The sequence below is a fragment of the Aegilops tauschii genome, chromosome 4 (assembly GCF_002575655.3).
Source record: "Aegilops tauschii subsp. strangulata cultivar AL8/78 chromosome 4, Aet v6.0, whole genome shotgun sequence".
Classification (NCBI taxonomy): domain Eukaryota; kingdom Viridiplantae; phylum Streptophyta; class Magnoliopsida; order Poales; family Poaceae; genus Aegilops; species Aegilops tauschii.
The window spans coordinates 2,654,598-2,676,496 of record NC_053038.3 but is presented as its reverse complement, the minus strand read 5'-3'; the positions used below and the strand labels follow the sequence as shown (position 1 = coordinate 2,676,496).

The following is a 21,899-nucleotide window of genomic DNA, read 5'->3' as shown; positions in this document are numbered from 1 at the left end:
ATTGCTGCCGCACGATGGTGTGCGGGCCACATATGTGGCTGCCTGATCGTTCGGGGGCTGGCAGCTGCGCCCGCACGGGGGTGTGCGGGCTGGCAAGTGTTGTTGCCGAACGAATCGTGCGGCACTAAACCTTACAGCCCACACGTGTGGCGGTTATCGGCGTCCTAATTCTATTGCATGATCGAATAAGCTCGAGAGAAAATCAGATTCCATAATAACGCCGACACATCCGAGATCTTTGTACCATAGAAAGCCCCCTTTGCAACGCCACGGCCTCCGCTGCCGTGCTATTGAGTAAATTCTTGAGAACCCATGAACAACCTGCCGTCGCTGCCCCCTTTTGAGCTCCGAAGTATAGCTAGTAGCTGCAGCTCCCGACCTATCTTCAAAATAAGCAGCATCGACATTCATTTTTATAACATAACAAACCGTGTGAGGCCTCTCCCAGGTGGTTTTACGCGGGTCGGCAGAGCCCAAAGTTTTTTTTTGCAAAGTTTTGCTGTTAACGTATGGGTTGCAGACGCGGTTCTTGCCGTTCCCTTGAGTTACATTATATATTGATTGCGGAGGTGCTCTGGGCGATGGATTATAGCCACTCGTAGCATTTTTAGATTTAATTATGATTATAATAATATATAAATAATAAAGAAGAAAAGAGGTGGGAAGCCGACTGGTAATTCCTGGGCCGCGGGAGGCGCCACCTCCGCCTCTCGTTTGGGCGACGTGGCGCGCATCGGGCGGGGACTCGTCTCGCCCTCCTCCTCCACCACCACCACCACCACGGGAGAAACGGAGAGAGCCAATAGAAAAATCCTCTCTTTCTTTCTATCAATCAATCGCGTGGAGGAAAAGAGAGAAGAAGGAACAAGGAACCCTCTCCGGTTCGTCGCCTGCTTCCTTCCCCAATCCTCGCCGCCTCCCTCCCTCCGTCGCCGGGACGCCACGGTACGGTACGGTGCGCGCCACCTCTTCCCCACCCCCCTTATCCTCTCCCCTCCTCTCCCCCCGGAGAGGAACCGACCCAACCGAATCGAATCCAGGGGAGGGGAGGGGCGGCTGTCCATCTATACATAGATAGATTGGTCCAAGAATCCCCAAATCGAATCCATCCTCTTTGCTTTGGTTTATTTCTTTCTTTGTTTATCCTTCTCGTTGATTAGGAGGAGGATTAGGTGCTCTGTTCCGTTGCCGCGGTTGGTTCCGCCGTTGCTCTGTTTTGTTCGCTTCCTGCCATGGATTCTTCTTTACCTTTCCTGTCTTCTTCCTCCGGCGGATTGGCTTTCTGGCTTCTGACCGGCTTCCTTCTCCTTTTCTTCTTCTTGCAGCGTGGAATCAGCGATAAAGCGGAGGAATTTGGGCGCAGGAAGGATTTGGCCGGCGGGCTCCGGGATCTCGTCGTTTGGTCCTTCTTCTTCTTGTTGATTTGATCGACTGGTAGGTGGGCGGATCCACAAGCAGCGGCAGCCATGATGATGGTGGACACGGTCAGCGCCAGCACCTCCTTCATCGCGCGCCACCCCTTCGACCACCACCGGCCCCGCCGGACCCTCCTCCACGTCGTCAGCTGCCGGCCCCTGGCCACGCCCTTCGCGGGCCGCCGCCTCGTGGCCAGAAGGCAGCCGTCGCTTCCTGCGCAGCAGCGGCTCGCGGACTGGCCCGTCAGGGCGCTGGCGGCGGTGGGGTTCACCAAGGAGGCCGTCCCGCGCAAGGAGTTCCGGGGGATCCCAGGGGACGGCGACAACGGATTAGGGACCGACGACGACGCCCCCCCAGCGGCGGTACCGTCATGGCCGCCGCGGAACAGGGCGGACGACCCGAGCCTGCACAACCCGCTGCTGCGCCTCGAGCGCATGGGCTGCGGCTGGGTCGGCGTCATCTTCGAGTGGGAGGGCGTGGTGGTGGAGGACGACACACGGCTGGAGCGACAGGCGTGGCTGACCCTGGCCGAGGAGGAGGGCAAGTCCCCACCCCCGGCGTTCGTGCTGCGGCGGGTCGAGGGGATGAAGGCCGAGCACGCGGTCTCCGAGGTGCTCTGCTGGTCCAGGGACCCCTCGGAGCTGCGGCGCCTGGCGGCCCGCAAGGAGGAGATCCACGGCGGGTTGCGCGGCGCCGCCAACCAGATGCGGGACGGGTCGAAGGAGTTCATGAGCACGCTGGTCAACTACAAGATCCCCCTCGCCGTCGCCTCCACGCGGCCCCGCAAGGCCGTCGAGGCGGCCATCGAGGCCGTCGGCGCGCGGGGCTTCTTCGACGCCGTCGTGGCCGCGGAGGACGTGTACCGTGGCAAGCCCGACCCGGAGCTGTTCCTCTACGCCGCGCAGCTGCTCGGCTTCATCCCCGAGCGCTGCGTCGTGTTCGGCAACTCCAACTCCGCCGTGGAGGCTGCGCACGACGCCCGCATGAAGTGCGTGGCCGTCGCGAGCAAGCACCCCGTCTACGAGCTCGGCGCGGCCGACCTTGTTGTCAAGCGGCTTGATGAGCTGTCCGTGGTTGATCTCAAGAACCTTGCCGACATCGACTCCCCTGAGTTTGGCATGGAGCCCGAGCCGGAGATGGAGGAGGAGGAGGACGAGGCGCCACCGTCGACCGCGGTGGGCGTCGACGATATATTCTTGTAGGAGACCCAGGAGCCGCCGGTATGTATGTACATTTGATTTGGAATTGGCCCTTCTCCTGTTGCACACGTGTATGATGGATAATTTGCGGTAGCGATCAGGAAGGAAGGAAGGGCTTTATTATCTATCCTTCTAATCCGTGTTAGGTTGTGTTATGTACATGGAATGTATCTTTAGAACTCACACAAATTGTATATATACTTGGAAAAGAAAAAAGAGGGTACTTGATACGTATACGTCAGTGCATTGCTTCCAGATGTGGAAGGTGTAATAATTATAACTCAGAAGGAACATATGTTTATTTGCAGTGAATGGAAAAACAGAATTACATATGTTATCTGCTTGTTGCCTGCTCTGTTCCTACTTGGAGCAGCAAAATTGTCTTAGCTTCTTATCATCAGACGAAAACAAATCTTCCACATGTCTCTCGTGTGATGATGTATATGTATTCCTGTGTGATGATGTGCTGTTGATCAGAATTCTGTTCTTTCTTGCAAGGGTATATTATCAAGATCTTCCACTGTTGTTTAGAGTTTTGGGGATTCAACAAAATCTTATTTATGTCTGTGTTGTATTTTTGGCAAGAATCTTGAATAACCACTGGATTGCATATGATACTTGTTGCCTGCTATATATGTGTTCCTACCTGTAACAGCAATTGTTTTCCCCTAATTTATGGAACGAAAAATTCTCCCATTGCTTTGGATCTTGTGGATCGAATGGGTATTTATATCTGTATAATTCTGTGTGATCCGCTGTTAGCTTCATGATGTGATGATGATGCAATGTTGATCAGAATCCAGAATCCTGTAGAGCCAAACTCCAAACTGAGCAATTGGCCACTGTGATCCTGCTGCTTTGGATGCTCCTAGTTGTGATATGCTTGTGTTTCTTCTGCTCACTGGCAGTTTTTATGCTGCATGACACTCCTAGTTCATGATGTGGATGGTCTATAGCTCATAGCTCAGAAGATGGATATATGTCTATATAATTTGCAGAAAAAATAACAGAAATAGTGCATCATGTTTTAGTTGTCTATTTGGACATCTGTAGATCCACTGGATACATCTGAACTGCACTACTTCCTGATGTCCGATGTGATGTGTATAGCTCAGATGGATACATGCCTAGCTGCAATGGAAACTGGGAGACAGAATTGCACATGTCACATGTACTGTTCCGTTCTGCTCCTACTTGAGTGTCAAGACCTTCCATCCCTGTTCACAGTTTTTGGGGATCCAGTCGAATGTTATCATCGATTGCTATTGTCGCGGATGATAATAGCTCGGCGAAAACATTCCTCAGAGTGTCTGAACATGGTGACGGCGCAGCCACTCGGTTCACGCGCCCGCTGTTTTTTCGCCCAAAAAAGTTCAGTTGATCCGTTTCGAGCATGCAGCGAGTGTTCTGTTGATGTTGATCAGGCACACCCAATGTTTTCGTCAAGTGCGATGAGTTTGTGAAAGAAAGGTGATGACGCAGACAGATACTCAATTGTCAGTTCGCATCCAGAAGTCGAGTCAGTGCTTGTTTAGATAATTGTCGAAACATTGTATGTGGATAAGCAAACCACTAGCAGTAAAGTAAGCTAGAAAGAGTTTGGATGATTGGTGGCCACTGTGAACCTGTGATGCTGCTCCTAGTTGTGTTTTTCTTCTGTCCGCTGGCAGTTTTCATGCTGCAGATAATTCATGATGCGTGGATGGTGTATGACTCGAGGATGGATATATATCATGATGTCCTGTTTATTATTTTGTCAAGGATGGTGACACTCTCTGTAAAAAAATTGTCTTAACCGGATGAACATGGTGACGATGCCGTGGCTCGGTTCACACATCCCCCCAGTGTTTCACTGAACAATTCACTCGTCTATTTTTGAGAATGCAGTGAGTATTTATGCTCATGCATTGCATTGCTACAATCAGACATAAGTGAGTGTTTTTGTCAAAAAAGGGTCATGACTTTGTGGAAGGTGATGATGCAGACGGATTACTGAATTCACATCAGAGTCGGTGCTCATTGGATATGTCTCTTCCACTGGTGGATAAGCAAACCACTAGTAGTAAATAAAGTAAGCTATGAAGAGTTGGCGGTGCAGTCCAAACTCCAAACTAAACAATTGACCACTGTGATCGATGATGATGCGCACTTGCAATGTATATGGAGCAAAAGTTTATAACCCCCATCTTATCTGTTAAAACTTTAAAAGGGTTTGGCCTCCCTGTGCACAACATCTGATGATCATGCGGAAAACGCCCGCCCCGGTGGCTCGACACGACGCAGACTGCTCGGTCGATCAATCACACCTACTGAATGTTTTGTTCAGCAGTCCACCTGATCTATGTCCATCAATTGCAAAGAAAAAAGAAACTTGAATCACATACCGCTTTCTCTGTTATGAGGACCTTCCATTGTTGAGTTTGGGGATCCAGTGAATATCATTGGTGTCTATGCCATGTAAGAATTTGAGCCTGAATCCTGAAAAGCCACTTCGCATCCAGTCAAGTGAGCGAGTGCTTCATTGGATATGTCTCTTCCACTGGTGGATAAGCAAACCACTAGCAGTAGCAAAATAAAGTAAGATATGAAGAGCTGGATGATCGGTGGTGCAGTCCAAAGCCCAAACTAGAGTAAACAACTGGCCACTGTGAATGCTGTTGATGATGCTCACCTGCAATGCATCATGGATTATCTCATCCTGAAGATGAAGAGTGGGAGGTCCAAACTGAATGAAGCACTGAATGTTGTCATGGCCATGGTTCTCATCCTGAAGATGAAGAGTGGGAGGTCCAAACTGAAGAATTGGATTGGATTGGATTGACCACCGTGATGGTCTCCTCCGAGAAGCAGCAGGGTCGCATGGGTGGGTGTCCATGGCGACGGCCGCCCACATGCGCCCCACGTGCCGAGCCCGCTCCCTCCTCGCGCGCGCGTGCCATCCCGGCCGTCCGTCGCCCACACGTGTCGCCGCGCCGTGCCAGCGTGCGAGCCATAACCCGGTCGCACGCCTCGCACGCGTGAGCCAACCCTAGCGCTTGTGCACGCGTCTCCCACACGCCACGGCGGCGCGTCGGCCCGGTCGATGCTGCGGCTGGATCCGATGGGCGGGGCCGTCAAGGAGGAGGATGGGGAGGGGGAGGACTCGGATGAGGAGGAGGAGGAGGACTTCTTGGTCGCCGACGCGGCGGCCGGCGACGAGCAGCACGCGCGGCCTCCGGAGCGGCGGCGGGGGAGGGGGAGGGAGGAGAAGGAGCGGACCAAGGCGCGGGAGCGGCGGCGGCGGGCGGTGACGGGGCGGATCCTGGCGGGGCTGCGGCGGCACGGCGGCTTCGGGCTCCGCTCCCGCGCCGACGTCAACGAGGTGGTCGCCGCCCTCGCCCGCCACGCCGGCTGGGTCGTCCTCCCCGACGGCACCACCTTCCCCTCCCACCCCCAGGCAAGTTTCCATTTTTCCCCTCCCTCCCCTCGCCTGGTCACCACTCACCCATGCCACCTCAGCTCACCCAGTGAGTGAGCTACCGGTGACAGCGAGTGAGTGAGCAGTGGCACTCATTTATGACGTCATGAACCGCCGTATACGGGCGGTAGAGCCGAACAATACGGCGTATTCTGAGATTAAAAAGCTGGGATTTTTGGTGGCCGTCCATGGCCGCAAAGGGAGGGCGGCGGCGCGGGATCACGGGCGGCTGCTCCCGCCCCCGCACCCGCCTCCCGGGGGCGCGCTCCACCGCCACCTCCCCCGTCTTCTTCCTCCCTCCCATCCCGAGATAGATCCGACGCTAACTGCTCCTCCTCCTGCTACTACTCTGCTCCTCCAGACGCCGCGCCCCGCGATGCTCGCACCGGCCATCTCCCTCTCCTCCCCCTCCGCCGCCGCCGCCGCGCTGCCGACGCTGCTCCCGGTCTCCTCCTCCTCCTGCGCGCCAGGCATCGCCGTTCCCCCGCTCGCCGCGCGCCCGATCTCGCGCCGCGCCGGGTGCGCCCCCGCGCTCCGGACCGCCGCCGCCTCCTCGCCCTTCGCGGTGTCGCGCGCCGTGCCCGAGGGCGGCCCCGCGTCGCCGCTGCTCGCCGTGCCCGTGCCCGACGACGAGGACGCCGACGCCGCCATGGACGGCGGCGACGGGGGCGAGCAGACCGGCCTCGCGACGCGCCCGGCGGTGGCCCCGCCGCGGCCCCCGCCCGAGCGGGACTTCGCCGGCACGCCCTACGTGCCCGTCTACGTCATGCTCCCGGTAATCCAGACGCCACACTTGTTCCTTGTGCCCTGTGTACGTATGTGTTTGCCATTGCTGAACTCGGCTGCGTGTTGTGTTGCAGCTCGGGGTGGTGAGCGTGAAGGGCGAGGTGGCGGAGGCGGACGAGCTGGTGGCGCAGCTGCGGGTGCTCAAGGCGGCGGGCGTCGACGGCGTCATGGTCGACTGCTGGTGGGGCAACGTCGAGGCGCACCGCCCGCAGGAGTACAACTGGGCCGGCTACAAGCGCCTCTTCCACATCATCAGGGACCTCAAGCTCAAGCTGCAGGTCACACACACATCCATCTCTGAATCGAATTATTAGTGTGTTGCAATAAAGATTTACATATCATGAATTTGAGTTTCCTTGCTGAATTTTGCTATTCTGCTCGCTTGATATACTTAGGTGGTCATGTCGTTCCATGAGTGCGGAGGCAACGTCGGGGACGACGTGTCCATTCCTCTCCCGGAATGGGTGATAGAGATCGGCAAGAGCAACCCGGACATCTACTTCACCGACAGGGAAGGCAGGCGTAACACGGAGTGCCTTTCATGGGGCATTGATAAAGAAAGGGTTCTACAAGGCCGAACCGCGGTCGAGGTACGATCATTTCACTGTATCCCAAAGGGTGATAACCGATAAGTTGGAACTGGAGAAACCATGAAGTGATTTTGTATCTGTATGCATGCTTACTCATCTCTTGTTCTTTAATTTCTACCGAATCCCCGCGCTCTGTTTTTGAATTGACTCCGATGTCCCAACTACTTGAGCCCTGCAAATGTTATTATGGTCTCCAACTAATACCCTCCACATTATGCTTTAGGTAGATCTGTATGCAATGCCACCTTCCTGAATTCGTGCGCACTTGGTATACAAATGGTCCAGGGAACATGAGATTTGTCATCAACACCCTGTTTATACATACTTAGGCTCTATTTGGATCACCGTTTTCGTTTTAAATACCTCTGTAAAAATTACATGCCATGGTCGGTCGTTTTGTTTCTGGCCGGAAATTGCTCAATAGCTGGTACGTTACACCTGTAAACAAAACACCTCCATATTATTTTACACCCATCCCAAGCGCGGCCTTAGTACATAAAGAAGGAACTGCCGTGGTCTGTTTTAGAGGGTCTTGAATAAAGAAGCTGCACCTGCTGTATATTTTCCATGTGTTCTAGTTTTATAGTGGGTGTATATCATGAAACTGTCTGCTGTCATGTAAATGTCGGCTTTCTGTGTTTAAGAATCTCAGTTTATCGGAGGGTTATATGTGTTTCCCCGTTTCATTCCCTTTAATCATTGTAGGTGTACTTTGACTTCATGAGAAGCTTCCGAGTAGAATTTGACGAGTATTTCGAGGATGGGATCATTTCAGAAATTGAGGTTGGACTAGGGGCTTGTGGAGAGTTACGGTATCCATCTTATGCAGCAAACCATGGCTGGAAATACCCTGGCATTGGAGAATTTCAGGTAAAGCCTCACTCTTTTACCTTAGATTTCCATTCTTTTCAGGGTACTTTGGCATTGCCAATCCATGCTATATCTTCTACATCTCATCAAGTTTCTTATAGTATAAGAGGGGTTCATTGAGGGTATATTTTGCTCCAGTGCTATGACAGGTACTTGCAGAAAAATCTGAGGAGGGCCGCAGAAGCACGGGGACACGCCATGTGGGCAAAGTCACCAGACAACGCCGGCCACTATAATTCTGAACCAAACAACACTGGATTCTTCTGTGATGGAGGGGATTATGATAGCTATTATGGCCGGTTCTTCCTCAACTGGTACGCACAGGTGTTGCTGGATCATGCGGACCGCGTGCTGATGCTAGCCAGGTTGGCCTTTGAAGGCTCAGCTATTGCTGTCAAGGTCAGTTATAATCGTCAGTTAGTTCAGAAAGTATAAGTTCATGTTGATACCTGTATCGGGCGCATTTGCCCCTGTTTCAGTATGTTGGTCTTCCTAAAAACTAAACAACTTGTTTTTGCATACGAAGTAAACTAAACAACTGGACATAAAGGTTTGCTCTTGTGACATGAGCAGGTGTCAGGCATACACTGGTGGTACAAAACTGCCAGTCATGCTGCTGAGCTGACTGCTGGGTTCTACAACCCATGTAACCGCGATGGCTATGCTCCAATTGCCCAAGTATTGAAAAAGCATGGTGCGGCTTTGAACTTCACATGCGTCGAACTGCGCACCATGGATCAGCATGAGGTGTACCCCGAGGCCTTGGCAGATCCAGAGGGCTTGGTATGGCAGGTACGGGACCTTCTACATTTTTGTAGAGAAAAACGGGACCTTCTACGTTTACAGAGATGCTTATCATTCTCTTTCACATTCTCTTAGCGGCATTTTAGAGTGCTAGTCTATTCTCTGGATAGTGAATCTCTCTGACTTGAGCAACTAGCTGGTAGGGTTTTGTCCGAACATTCGGTTTCGTAAATCATGTAGCCAACTGAATTCTTCTGTTCATTACTTAAGAGCAGCTATCTTGATGATAGTATATCAGTGTTTGATCTGTTGGAATATATCGTTTGTTATTCAGGTGCTGAACGCTGCGTGGGATGCCGGGATACAAGTGGCCAGCGAGAACGCGCTGCCATGCTACGACAGGGACGGCTTCAACAAGACACTGGAGAACGCCAAGCCGCGGAACGACCCCGATGGGCGGCACTTGTTCGGGTTCACCTACCTGAGGCTTTGCAGCACCCTCTTCGAGGGACCCAACCTCCCTGAGTTTGAGCGTTTCGTCAAGAGGATGCACGGTAAGATTACAAACAACAAGGTCTCTTGTCATACTTGCATGCATGACCCGCCTCTCGTAAACCACTGCTGGTAATGACGATTCCTTTCGGTCTTCTTCGCAGGCGAAGCGGTTCATGACTTGAGGGCGTAGATTGTTAGCGTGTTACATACATAAGTACATAATACACAAGACTTTTTTGTTGTCCCAGGGCTCATTATGGTTCTCATTGCGGAACCACATGTGCCATTTTTGTCTCGCGATAGCTTGATATTTGAGCTATATATTGAACCGAATAACGCCGCTCCAAGATGTAAACCATATCTTCCTGTGCATATAGTCCTAGTTATCAAGCATGAGGATCAGAAGTTGGTTTCCGTCGAGTGGCTGACAGCAACGCCGTGAGCCGTAGCTTCTGTGAAAGGTTTGAGGCTGTGCAAATAAAAATGCCGATGCTGTTCTCTCTCTCTCTCTCTCTCTCTCTCTCTCTCTCTCTCTCTCTCTCTCTCTCTCTCTCTCTCCTGTGATGCTCATAGTTAAGCAGCATGGTTCGTTTTTTGTTTGGTACTGATATGTTTGTGTCATGTGTTCTTTTGTTGATGGAGAGGGATGCCGATTATTATTTTTGTGTGTGCAAAGCTTATTGGAATAGACTGGGCGCTGCAATGCTTGAAAGCGGGCCCAGGGCCTGGCCCAATCCTGGCGCCGCCACTGTATGCAGTAGCACCAATCTTTACATAGTAATCCTTTGGACAGTGGGATTCCATCCATGACTTGTTGCACAGGCCTCCCTGACCACCTCCTTGATCTTCAACATTGTTCCTCAATTCTTTCTTGATTTTTTTTTGCAAGAGGCTCCAATACATCGGATTCTGGCACAAACTAAAAATCACAGCATTGGGATCATCAGGGAATTTCCTATCAAAAACATGGTGCATTCCTGGTCTTCCAAATGGTCCAGCAAATAACCACATCCCTAAACAAGATAAGGCTTTGAGAGATTTGGGAAAAGAACCGAGCCAGCCCCCAACCAGGTCATAAACGTCATCTGGGGTTGTGTGTGTGTGGGTGGGGGGGGGGGGGGGGGTCTAACTAGGGCATTAGGTGATGAAAATTTGAGTTGCTAACATGAAAACCAAACTGAAAAATACATATGACTTATTATATTTGATTATGCATAGTTGTAACAATATTTATTAAATATAAGTAAAATAAGTAAATGAAAAAAATCCATGCATTGTTTAATGTTGTGGTGGGTCTTATCTCTTGACTAGATTACCTGTCGCGCCCATGGCGCAAAAAGCGAGAGCGAACCGAGTATTCAAACCGTGTATATGTTACTGATTTAGAATCAACTTAACAGATACTTATATCCCATTACATGGTACCTTGATAGACTAAAAGGAAGTAATGAGATCACTTGATAATAGCATACATTGGTTTTATAAAGCAAGCTATAGGAGAAAAGATGGAAAGAGTGAGCATTCAAACTATGCACATCAGAATATTTAGATACAGTCAATACATAGCATTATAAGAGAGGCATAAGATCAATTTACGATAGCTTATTTACATTGCTTTTATCAGGCAAGGTACATAGGTGCATCATACATACACCTTTGATCATATTAGCAGATCGGTATAGAAAATGACTTCATCGTCTAAGTTGTTGCATCATAGCATTTGGAAGGCCAAGCTGTTGCATCATAGCATCGAGAAAGTACTTTTGTTGGGACCTTAACCTTTTGCATCACGGTGGACCAACAACTAAGAGGAATACATCGTAAGTAAGCATTGTTTCTTAGATAACATAAAATCTGAGAATAACAGACGTTTGACGTTGCCTACAAAAAAGAGGAAGACATTGTAAGAAAGTGCAGTGAAAGATACATCATAGCAGCCTATAGAAGTAAATACGAAATATAGGATGAACATGACTTCATACACAAAGATAAATCTGATGGCTCTCTAGCAAAACTAACTACACATATCACTTAGAAATAGGAGAAGGTCATTACCTATGATCACAATCAGGTATTGTGAAAATAAATCACTCTACTTGCTAGAGATCAGATAAGGAGAAGAAAACTAATGAGTGAAAACTTCTAAGATATTGATGCTGCATCTTAAAATATTGTTGATGACATTATTAACCTATCACTTTGCGAAAAAGCACGATAAACTAACACAATTTAGAACACATACTTGCAAGTGCACCACTGAGAAAAGTAATCAGGCGTGTTTTTTGGGACTCTATCCCTGCTATTTAAAAGAACTGCACTAACAAAAGGAGGCTAAGGAGGAGCAAAATAAGGACAATAACAAAAGTAATGCATGTGGGTAGACATACATACTGCCATAGCTTGGAAATCAAGACCTTCAGCAAGAAACACATGTAACTCAACAAGAAACACATGTAAAGACGAAAACAGTATTGTTCAGCTAGCAGAAGATTACCAATTCAAATTACCCAGTCACACTGGCTGGAAAACCAAATTAAAATCCTCTTTAATAGCAGATCCTGTGACACAAGATACCCCCCTGAATCAGTACAAAGTAATACGGGGCACAAAGAGTTGTTAACCGTTGAATCCCTCTGCGCCTATACAATATTTAGCATCCGAAGAGGAGGGGGGTCGACCTGTTGGCTGGGCAGCTGAGGTTGCTGCCAGCCCACCCGAGTTCGAGTCCCGGCTCGGACGCGCAGTGCTCGCGGAGTTTCTCCTATAAAAAAGTGCCAACGAGGGTTAGCCCTTGGGTTGGTCTCATTTTAATATTTAGCATCCGAAGTTGTAATTTAGATTAATAGCACAAGAGATATACACAAAAGGACTAACACATCCGGAAATAATGATTCCAGAGTTTAAATCGATATTTGAGTACAACAAAGTAGGTGTAAGCATACAAATAATTCAAGAAAGGCGACAACACACCAAGTGTATGCTACCCGAATTGCAATTGTTTCACAGTGCTCCTCAATTAATTCGCGCGTCTGTACCCGAACTCCTGAAATGTAACAAAGAATCAAGGGATTAGTACCAAAACTAACTGAATGTAGCTCGCATATGTTGGCTTTTGATCCCTAGATCAAATCATCCAGGATCTCACACACACGTAGTGCAAAGCTAGCTAGCTAGCAACCAAGCAGGCAAGCTGCTGGATCGTGTCTAGCCGGCGACTTGCGTTCTACGTACGCCTGGCCGTAGCTTCTGTATGTGAGCACTTCGGCGCCGTCGGCGGAACTCGTGCGTAACGTGGCGATGGGAAAACACAGATCGGTATGATGTTGGCCAAAGGCTCGTATCGAGCCTTGTATTACTTCTCTCTTTTCTGATTTTCTGGTTACAAGGAACACCCCTAGAGTGCTTTTATACACGTCCACGAGGGACTACGGAAATAGACTAGGACTAGGAATCCTAATGCTACCAGGACTCGTACTTACTCCTTTTCCTAATTCTACGTGTACTGAGAAAACGTGGTTAACTTCTACATTCACCTCCTTAACCTTGTTGCTTGACTGGATCTCATGTACTCCGACTTTGTTCCTCATCTCGATGAACTTCTGTCGACCGAGGGACTTCATGAGAATGTCGACAAGCTACTCCTTTGTGTTCACGTGTTGAACTTCGATCATCCCTTCCTCAATGCACTCCCGGATGTGGTGGAACCGGGTATCTATGTGCTTGCTCCTCTCGTGATGAATCGGATTTTTGCACAATGAGATTGCAGCTTGGTTATCGATCTTCAATGACACCTTGTGCATCTCCTGCTTTGCAAGATCAGCTAGGAGTCTTCTCAGCCACACTGCTTGACAAGCCGCGGTGCTTGCTGCTATGTATTCTGCCTCGCATGAAGACAGCGCAACCACCTTTTGCTTCTGAGAGTTCCAGCTGATAGGATTTGGGCCAAGGTAGAATATCATGCCCGTTGTGCTTTTCCGGTCATCCACATCACTTGCCATGTCACTATCTGAGCATCCACGAAAGATCAATCCTTCATTTCCCTTTTGGTACGTGCAGCCAAGATTAATAGTGCCTTTCACATAGCGCAAGATTTGCTTGACCGCGCTCATGTGTTCGGTTGTCGGATTCTCCATGAAACGACTCACGATCCCGACTGAATAAGCCAAGTCAGGTCGGGTATGCACCAAATATCTTAGGCTGCCCACAACGCTTCGATACATTGTGGTGTCCACCGGCGGATTTGAGCTACGCTTGCTCAACTTGTGGCGTTGGTCCATTGGAGCTTGTGTCTCGTAGCAATCTGTCATGCCACACTTGTCCAATAACTTGACCGTATAAGCCGATTGACATAGGGAAATCTCTCCGGAGCTTTGCTTCACTTCGATGCCCAAGTAATAGCTGAGTAATCCCAGATCGTTCATGCTAAACTTCTTCTTCATCTGTGCCTTGAAACGTTCAATTTCTTGCGCGCTATCTCCGGTGATAATCAGATCGTCGACATAAACTCCAACTAGCAGGTTTGATCCTTTGGAGTTCTTTGTATAGGCCGCGTGCTCAAGGGGGCATCTCTTGAACCCGAGCGAGATCAAACTTCGGTCTAACTTTGCGTTCCAAGATCTTGGCGCTTGCTTCAACCCGTAAAGTGCCTTCTTGAGCTTGTAAACTTTTCCTTATTCGCCTTTCTTCTCATAGCCGAGGTGTTGTTCGACGTACACTTCTTCTTTGAGGTCGCCGTTGAGGAAAGCGGATTTCACATCCATATGATGAACCTTCCAATCCTCTTGTGCTGCCAAAGCTAGGAGCACTCTCACCGTCTCGATTCGAGCAACCGGTGCAAACACCTCCTCATAGTCAACTCCTTGACGTTGTACGTAGCCCTTTGCAACGAGTCTTGCCTTGTACTTCACAATAGCACCCTTCGTGTCCTTCTTCAACTTGTAAACCCACTTCAAACCTATGACCTTTTGGTTCGGAGGTCGTTTACCAAAGTCCACGTGCCATTGCTCTCGATCGCCTTCATCTCCTCATCCATGGCGTGCATCCAACTTGAACTTTTGCTCGCCTCTACGAAGTTCGCCGGCTCCTCAACTCCGAGTAAACACAAATCGGAGTACTCGAGCATAACTGGCTTTGTGTACTTGTAGACTTTCTTGAGGGTCTTGTAGCGACGAGGCCCGAAAGAATCCGTTGTGGCTTGCGAAGGAGGCGACACAAATAGTGTCGGCGTCGATGCACTTGAGGAAGACGGTTGAGTCTCGGGCGTGGTAGATGCCGGGTCGTTGGCATCCGCGTCATCGGCGTAGTTGTCGTGATCGTGACCACCATCTTGATTGTCATCATCACTATGCGCCTCATTGTCGATGTCGTTGCCGAGATCTCTACCCGTGTCTTGCGCGTCGTAGTCGCTATCACCTTGCGACCAATGCGCATCGTCGTTGGTGTCGGCACCATGATGATCACTACCATTGTGGTCACCTTGGTTGGGCGTCTTGCCAACCACCTGGACGTCCTCCCCTGCATCATCATCAGTTGAAAATTCAACTGTGAATATGTTTCTGTTTGGAGCATCGTTGGCTGCTGCGCTCCAATTCCACGCTTGATTTTCTTCAAACACGACGTCGCGTGAAATCCGTAGACGCTTGGTTCATGGATCATAGAAGCGGTATGCCTTAGTGCCGGAACTCCTCTCGTATCCGATGAACACCATCTTGGTGCTACGATCGACAAGCTTTGAGAGATGCGGCTCCGCCGTCTTCACATGTGCCACACACCCAAACGTCCGTAGATGAGACACATTCGGCTTCCGTCCGTAAATTGCTTCATACGGAGTCTTGCCGATCACTGCCTTCGTTGGAGCCCGGTTGAGAAGATAGACCGCCGTCGAGACAGCTTCTCCCCAAAAAGTTCCTGGCAAGTTCTTGCTCTTGAGTAAACTTCTCGCCATGTCAACGACGGTTCGATTGCGCCTTTCAACAACCCCGTTCTGCTGCGGCGTATAAGGTGCCGAGAGGAACCTCTTTAGGCCAATCTTCTCGCAGTAGTCGTTGAACTTGTTTGACGTAAACTCTCCGCCGCGATTTATCCATAGAGCACGAACCTTCAGCTTGTGTTCCATCTCCGTTGCAGCCTTTAGCTTCTTGAACGCTTCAAACGCCTCATCTTTAGATCGTAGGAGAACGACCCACATGTATCTCGAGTAGTCATCTACCACAAGGAAGAAATACTTCTTTCCTCCGTGAGTTGCTGGGGTGATAGGGCCACATAGATCACCATGGAGCAGCTCGAGTGCATCACTTGCACGATAGGTAGACTGAGCAGGGAACGGCCTACGGTGCTGTTTTCCAACCAAGCACCCATCACATACTCGATCAACATGGTCGATAAACGGCATCCCAGATACCATCTCCATCTTCGACATCTTCTTCAAGGCGTAGAAGTTAACGTGTCCAAATCTAGCATGCCATAACCACAAATCATCATCATTCTTGGCGAGCCAACACTCCGGTTGAGATTGATCAAGGTTGAGGATATAGAGCCTGTTCCGTGTGCGATTAACACGGGCTAGCACATTTCAGAAGTTGTCGAAGATCGTCGTCACTCCGTTCTCAATATCCACCTTGCATCCATTCTCGTCAAGTTTCCCGACAGAGATGATGTTGTTGTGAAGCCTTGGGATGTAGTATACTCCGGTGAGTATGCGATGTTCTCATGTGAGACCCTCGAAGAGGACACAACCTTGCCCGCAAATCTCCACATCTGAACCATCACCGAACTTGACCGAGCCTTGAACATCATATTCCAGCTCGAGGAACTTCTCCTTGCACCCCGTCATGTGGTTACTGGCCAGTGGCGGAGCTACATGCAATGCTGAGGGGGGCACTGCCCCCAGTTGTAGCATACTTTCTGAAGGAAAAAAAAATTAAGAGCCTTAAAATAAAAAATTGTTCTCATTAGCCCCCCCCCCCCAAAGGTGCATATTTTTCCTTTGGCCCCCCCTTTGAATCCCCGTTAGCTCCGCCACTGTTACTGGCACCTGTGTTTAGATACCACGACACGTTCTGGTTTCCGGATAACTTTGGTGTTACCTTTTTCTCATGAAGTAGCATCTCCCGGTTTGGTTTCACAACCGTTGTTTGGACGAGGTCACAAACTTCGGCCATCACCTGGACGTTCGTCTTCCTGCTTCGCCAAATTTTCCTTGATCTCCCACTTGTTAGGCTCCGGACAATCCTTCGCAAAGTGATCCATCTCGTTGCAGTTATAGCACTTGACCTCGGACATATCCAAGTTTCGTGGCTTCCGCTCTTTAGATCGGTCCGCCTTACCACGACTTTGTGGCTTGCCTTTTCCTTTGCCTTTTCCGGTTTGTCCGCCTCGCTTTGCGTTGCTTGAGCCTTCACCACCGTCACGCCTTCCTTTGCTACTTGGGGCCTCCCAATCTGCGCGCGAGTACATGAGTTGGTCACCACCTCCTCCTTTGCCTTTCCGATAGCCACGAGTATTCTCTTCCCATGTCCGCAAGCGTCCGATCGCCTCCGTTATGGTCATGTCGTCGATGTCGTAAAGCTGCTCGAGCGTGCCGATGATGTACGTGAATTTATCAGTCACCAAACTGAAAAACTTCTCCACAATCTTGGCTTCCTCGAGCTTTGCACCAAGCGCGCGGATCTCTCCCACCAAAGTAGTTAGACGCATGGCATAGTCGTTCACCGATTCAGTTTCCTCCATCTGCAACTTGTGAAATTGGCGCTTCAGCACTTGTGCCCGAGCCTTCGTGACGCGATCTTCTCCAATCCTCATCTCTTTGAGTGCGTTCCACGTCTCTGTTGCTGTCTCGAACTCCGCCAATGTCATCAGCACGGAATCCGGCACAGACTGGGCTATGGCGGCCATGGCACCTTTGTCGCACTCCTGGTCGACGTCGTCGTCCGTGATGGCCTCCCACACTCGAAGGGTTCAGAGAATGATCTTCATCTTCACCGCCCACACGCCGTAGTTGGCGTCGGTGAGCATCGGGTACTGGATGGGGATGTTGCGATGCGCCAGTACGTTGGCGCCACCCGTTCCGCCACCACTAGTCGCTGACTTGCCGCCCTTCTTCACTTTGTCGCTGTTCTTGTTCGCCTTGGAACCGCCGTTGCCGGACTTGACTGACTCAGCGTCGCTGTTCGTCATCGTAGATCGTAGATCGTAGATCGTCGAGGCTCTAGATATCAAATGTTGGTTTTATAGGGCTAGCTCGTAATCTCCCCAGGAGCAATACTTGCGTGCTAGTGCAAAGCTAGCACAAGCAGCTTAGGCCCAGTTCTTTTGCCAGAATCTGGGGATTCTCCGAGAATCCGACCCCTAGCCAGCTTCTCCCAGAATATTTGAGCCCCATTTGTTTTACAATCCTATCTAGTTAGGGTCTAATTAGATAGGATTGTAAAACAAATGGAACTCGAAGATTCTGGGAGAAGCTGGGTATGGGTCGGATTCTGGGAGAATCCCCAGATTCTGGCAAAAGAACTGGGCCTTAATTGATTGTGAACGTAGCCGCACGTACGTACACAGAACTAGAGCTAGCTTCAAGCAGCGATCAAGTCGACAGAAACTTACGAACGAAACTGAACGGAGGCAAACTGATTTGGATGGCTATAAGGAACACCCCTAGGGTGCTTTTATACACGTCCACGAGGGACTACGGAAACAGACTAGGACTAGGAATCCTAATGCTACCAGGACTCGTACTTACTCCTTTTCCTAATCCTGCGTGTACTGAGGCAACGTGATTAACTTCTACAGCATATGTTATACACATTCACTGTTTTATTGAGATGGTATATCAACACTATAATGCTGAAAATGCATGCAGATCAACAAAACTGCACTACAACCACCCATACACTCCACCCAAAATTACATGAGCAGCTAGAACTATTTTGTGGTGATAAAACTATGGAAGCACGTTGGCAATACAATTATAAATACTATCTTCAAGGAAATCTGCACCTGTAGCCCTGTTTGATAGCAAAGCAATTTCTTTGTATTTTGAGAATACCACAGTTTTTTAGACTACCATGCTGAAAAACGATCCACATGCGTATTCATGTGCCTCTCGACGCACATTTCCTGCTACCTCTCGATGGAGACACACAAGAACGCAAGACATTCCCGTGGTGCCGCGACGATGATGCAGAATGTTAGAGTTGTGTCGAATATTGTGTACAAGGTAGGTTACAGTTGGACTTGTAGTTGTACCTCGTTAACAAATCTCGGTGTCGTGCCTTGTGTGATTGCTTGGTCCTTGGATAATCAACGGTATGCCTCGGATTTATTCTAACACAGAAGATGGCCTAGCGTTCCAGGCCATATGAAGCAGCAGCTTAACCTAGTTCAACTCCTCTTACTGTATAAGCTAGCTTTGTGTATGGCCGTTTAATGAATGTAGCCATTCAAGTTTGTGCATGCGGCTGGGGCTGGCTCTTGTGCATAGTTGTTCAGTTCACAACGGCCAGCGAACGGGGTACAAGCGTGTCTGCGACTGTTAACAAACGGCCAGCTGCTAATTTACTTTACATATAAGCTCTAGTGAAACATGTTTACATTATTCCTAATACTCCTAAATACCCTGGTATATTATTACCGTGGTACTTGTACCTATAGAAGAAAATACTTTGGTTTTTACAATACTATGCTGTCAAACATAGCCTACATGGATATAACTAATCAAATGGGCGTCGCCTGCACATTCGTTTGGTAATTAGAGCATGTATCCTTCAACTGAAAAATACTCATAGGAATATGCTAGTAGAAGAAATGAGCGAACTGAAAAATAAGGAAAACTGGATGAAGAGTAATATGCAAACTATATGCATCACGAGGTCGGCTGCCGGTACACTTAGCTTGAAAATACCATGTCTAATATGTTTTCCTTTGACAATGATGATCGATGGAGGATCATAATGGTAATGCTTGCCAATATTTTTTCTCAGCCCGCGAGATGCCCAAGAATATGGACATCATGTCATTTCAGAACTCAGACCCTAGTTGCAATTTCTGATCATCATTCCATAGTAGGAATTTAGATGTGCAAGTGGCAAACTGCATGTAAAAGACACATACCTGCCTAGAGGTTAGTACTCTGCGGATTGTGCACGGATCTGCGACGACGAGAGCGGGGACTCCTCGCTGCTCCAGTCATTCTGCACCAGGGATGCAAACTGCAGGTTCCAGAGCACGTCCTTGACTAACGGCCTCAGCGTTGGCTCCTTGGATACCACCCGTATGATGGAATGGTTATTCATTACAAGCATGAATGAAGATGCAGATGTAGGCACATAGAACACCGGCTCGAAAAAGCTTGGATGCACGACGAGCGGCGCCGATCACCAAGCCGGCCGGACCGCGTTATTTACTGTAGAATGTAGTAGTTTATTGGCGCCCGCCGGCCGGAAGTGGCGGCTATCCTACAGTGGGGACCTGGGTGACCAGGGGTTGGTGGCGGTGACCCAGAGGATGACGCGATCGATCTCGAAGTCCGGCGTCATCTCGATGATGCGCAGCTCCGGCCGGTCGTAGCCGATGGCTCCCATGGCGAACTCGTCAGTCGTCCCCACAAGCTCCGGCCACGTCGTCCTCAACACACCCGGCATGTCCCTTAGCTTTGCGAATCAATCACACTGCTCGTGGCTTGTGGTTATCGCTTGCACATGTTTTTTTCTACACACACACACACACACATATATATATATATATCCTACCACTGGGGTAGTTACCCCACATGTTTCATATACTACCATTGTGATACTATATATAATACTTTATCATTATAATTATGTTCATATATTATATATAACATATTTCAAAGTGAGTTACATGAAAAAATGGTTAGCCCATGATTTTTATTATATTTGTGAAATACATATATATTTATACGTAAAAAAGAGCATACTTAAATACGATGCATACTACCTAAAAAGTAGTATATATACTATCTAAAAAGTAGTATATATACTATCTAAACATTCTTATATACTACATACTACGCATACATACTCTCCGATTTGATAGATACTACATATAACATACAAAACTCAAGTGGTGGTAACTACCACAGGTTTTTTTTAGAAAAGGAGGATGACCCCGGCCTCTGCATCTGGGCGATGCATACGGCCACTTTATTAATTATTCTCACAAGATCTTACAAAGCCATACAACAGTAAGACTAAAGCCACCGTCTAAGCAACAACTGTCGCTACACCTATCCAATTGATGAAGGGGCGCAGATAGTCTGGGCCTAATACCAAACAGACATCGCAGCCAAACCTAAACATCTAAGACCTGAGGTCCCAACCAGGACGCCTGCCGGGTATGGGGCACCTACCAGTCCGGCGCACTCCTCAACCAGGACGCCTGCCAGGTATGAGGCCGCTGCAGCCACCTGCCATCAATCCATCTTCAGAGCTGTACTGTTGCATGAACCGTGCCAGGTCTCTCTGCCATCGACGCCACCACGATGCCCGACAGCGTCATCCTCCGGCGCGAGTCCATCCTCCCACAGCGAACTCCGAATCTGCACTGCGCCACGCCGTCAAGATGCGCCTCGAGGTGTGTCTGTCCAACCACACGTTCAACCAACTCGATACAGATCTATTAGGTTGATATCTCTATATCCATGACCTGTGAAACATGGTAATCAACCGGCATGTATACTAGTCTTTGGATGTGTGTCCCCATACCCTGGATGACTAGGGACAGTTGGAATTGCACCTTACAACATAGAGTTTTACACACATATCATCTATTCATCAATCTGTGTCAAGATAATATTCAAGGACAATAAATGATAACTCATGAATACAAATAACTCAAATCATCTCCACGATTACCCTTATGCCATTTTTCTAACAAACAAAACATGGCATGGACTGCCCATGTATGGTGGTCGTCCCTTTCTCACTGGGTGTACGAGCCCTACTAGCGCAAGGAGAAATGCCCTCTTGATTTTTTTTGGTAAGATCCTTTCTAGGTTTGTGCTTCCAGTGTCAACGTGATTTTGTACTAGCACGTTGCGTCGTGGACGACAATAGCCTAGTCTCTTTCATTTTTTGCAAGGGCAGCAATGAGTTTTATTCCCATTTGGTGCAACCAACAAGCGATACTACCACCGGTTCTACCATGATTAGCTAGACACCGGCTAACCATATTTTGAACACGAACAATCTTATAGAGCAGAAACTTGCATGCTTCCATAAGGTGCTTGATCGCATGGAGCAGCTGGCCATAACTTGATCGGTCCAGAGAAGAGCTGGATATTGCTGTTAACAAAACATCACTTTCTGGTTGTAGCATAATTGGTAG

General features: G+C 49.1%; 3 protein-coding genes and 1 long non-coding RNA gene across 6 annotated transcripts; 2 read left to right on the top strand and 2 right to left on the bottom strand.

Annotated features, from left to right (window-relative positions):
- Positions 1 to 668: 668 nt before the first annotated feature.
- On the top strand, positions 669 to 2,952 carry LOC109761794 (5-amino-6-(5-phospho-D-ribitylamino)uracil phosphatase, chloroplastic). Of its 3 annotated transcripts, none has more exons than XM_020320613.4 (2): positions 669 to 945; positions 1,326 to 2,952. In XM_020320613.4, exon 2 carries the CDS (start codon positions 1,467 to 1,469, stop codon positions 2,616 to 2,618), a length of 1,152 nt encoding a protein of 383 aa, XP_020176202.1. In that variant the 5' UTR covers positions 669 to 945; positions 1,326 to 1,466; the 3' UTR covers positions 2,619 to 2,952. The 3 variants fall into 3 exon arrangements, with proteins under 3 accessions (XP_020176202.1, XP_020176201.1, XP_020176203.1); XM_020320612.3 differs by having other exon boundaries at positions 683 to 950; XM_020320614.4 differs by having other exon boundaries at positions 724 to 955.
- A 1,850-nt stretch (positions 2,953 to 4,802) lies between these two features.
- Positions 4,803 to 5,085, bottom strand: LOC120962666 (uncharacterized). Its single transcript, XR_006662101.2, has 2 exons — positions 5,000 to 5,085; positions 4,803 to 4,921 (listed from the first exon to the last, which is right to left on the bottom strand). It is a non-coding gene; the product is annotated as an uncharacterized lncRNA (long non-coding RNA).
- LOC109761795 (beta-amylase 2, chloroplastic) lies at positions 4,917 to 10,061 on the top strand. The gene is made up of 10 exons (XM_020320616.4): positions 4,917 to 5,333; positions 5,403 to 6,051; positions 6,434 to 6,847; positions 6,933 to 7,136; positions 7,254 to 7,448; positions 8,154 to 8,318; positions 8,457 to 8,717; positions 8,892 to 9,110; positions 9,397 to 9,616; positions 9,719 to 10,061. Exons 2-10 carry the CDS (start codon positions 5,698 to 5,700, stop codon positions 9,745 to 9,747), a joined length of 2,061 nt encoding a protein of 686 aa, XP_020176205.1. The 5' UTR covers positions 4,917 to 5,333; positions 5,403 to 5,697; the 3' UTR covers positions 9,748 to 10,061.
- Positions 10,062 to 16,263: 6,202 nt separating this feature from the next.
- LOC141021437 (uncharacterized) lies at positions 16,264 to 17,450 on the bottom strand. Its single transcript, XM_073497297.1, has 2 exons — positions 16,721 to 17,450; positions 16,264 to 16,460 (listed from the first exon to the last, which is right to left on the bottom strand). The coding sequence occupies exons 1-2, from the start codon at positions 17,448 to 17,450 to the stop codon at positions 16,264 to 16,266; spliced, it is 927 nt and encodes a 308-aa protein (XP_073353398.1).
- Positions 17,451 to 21,899: the final 4,449 nt, after the last annotated feature.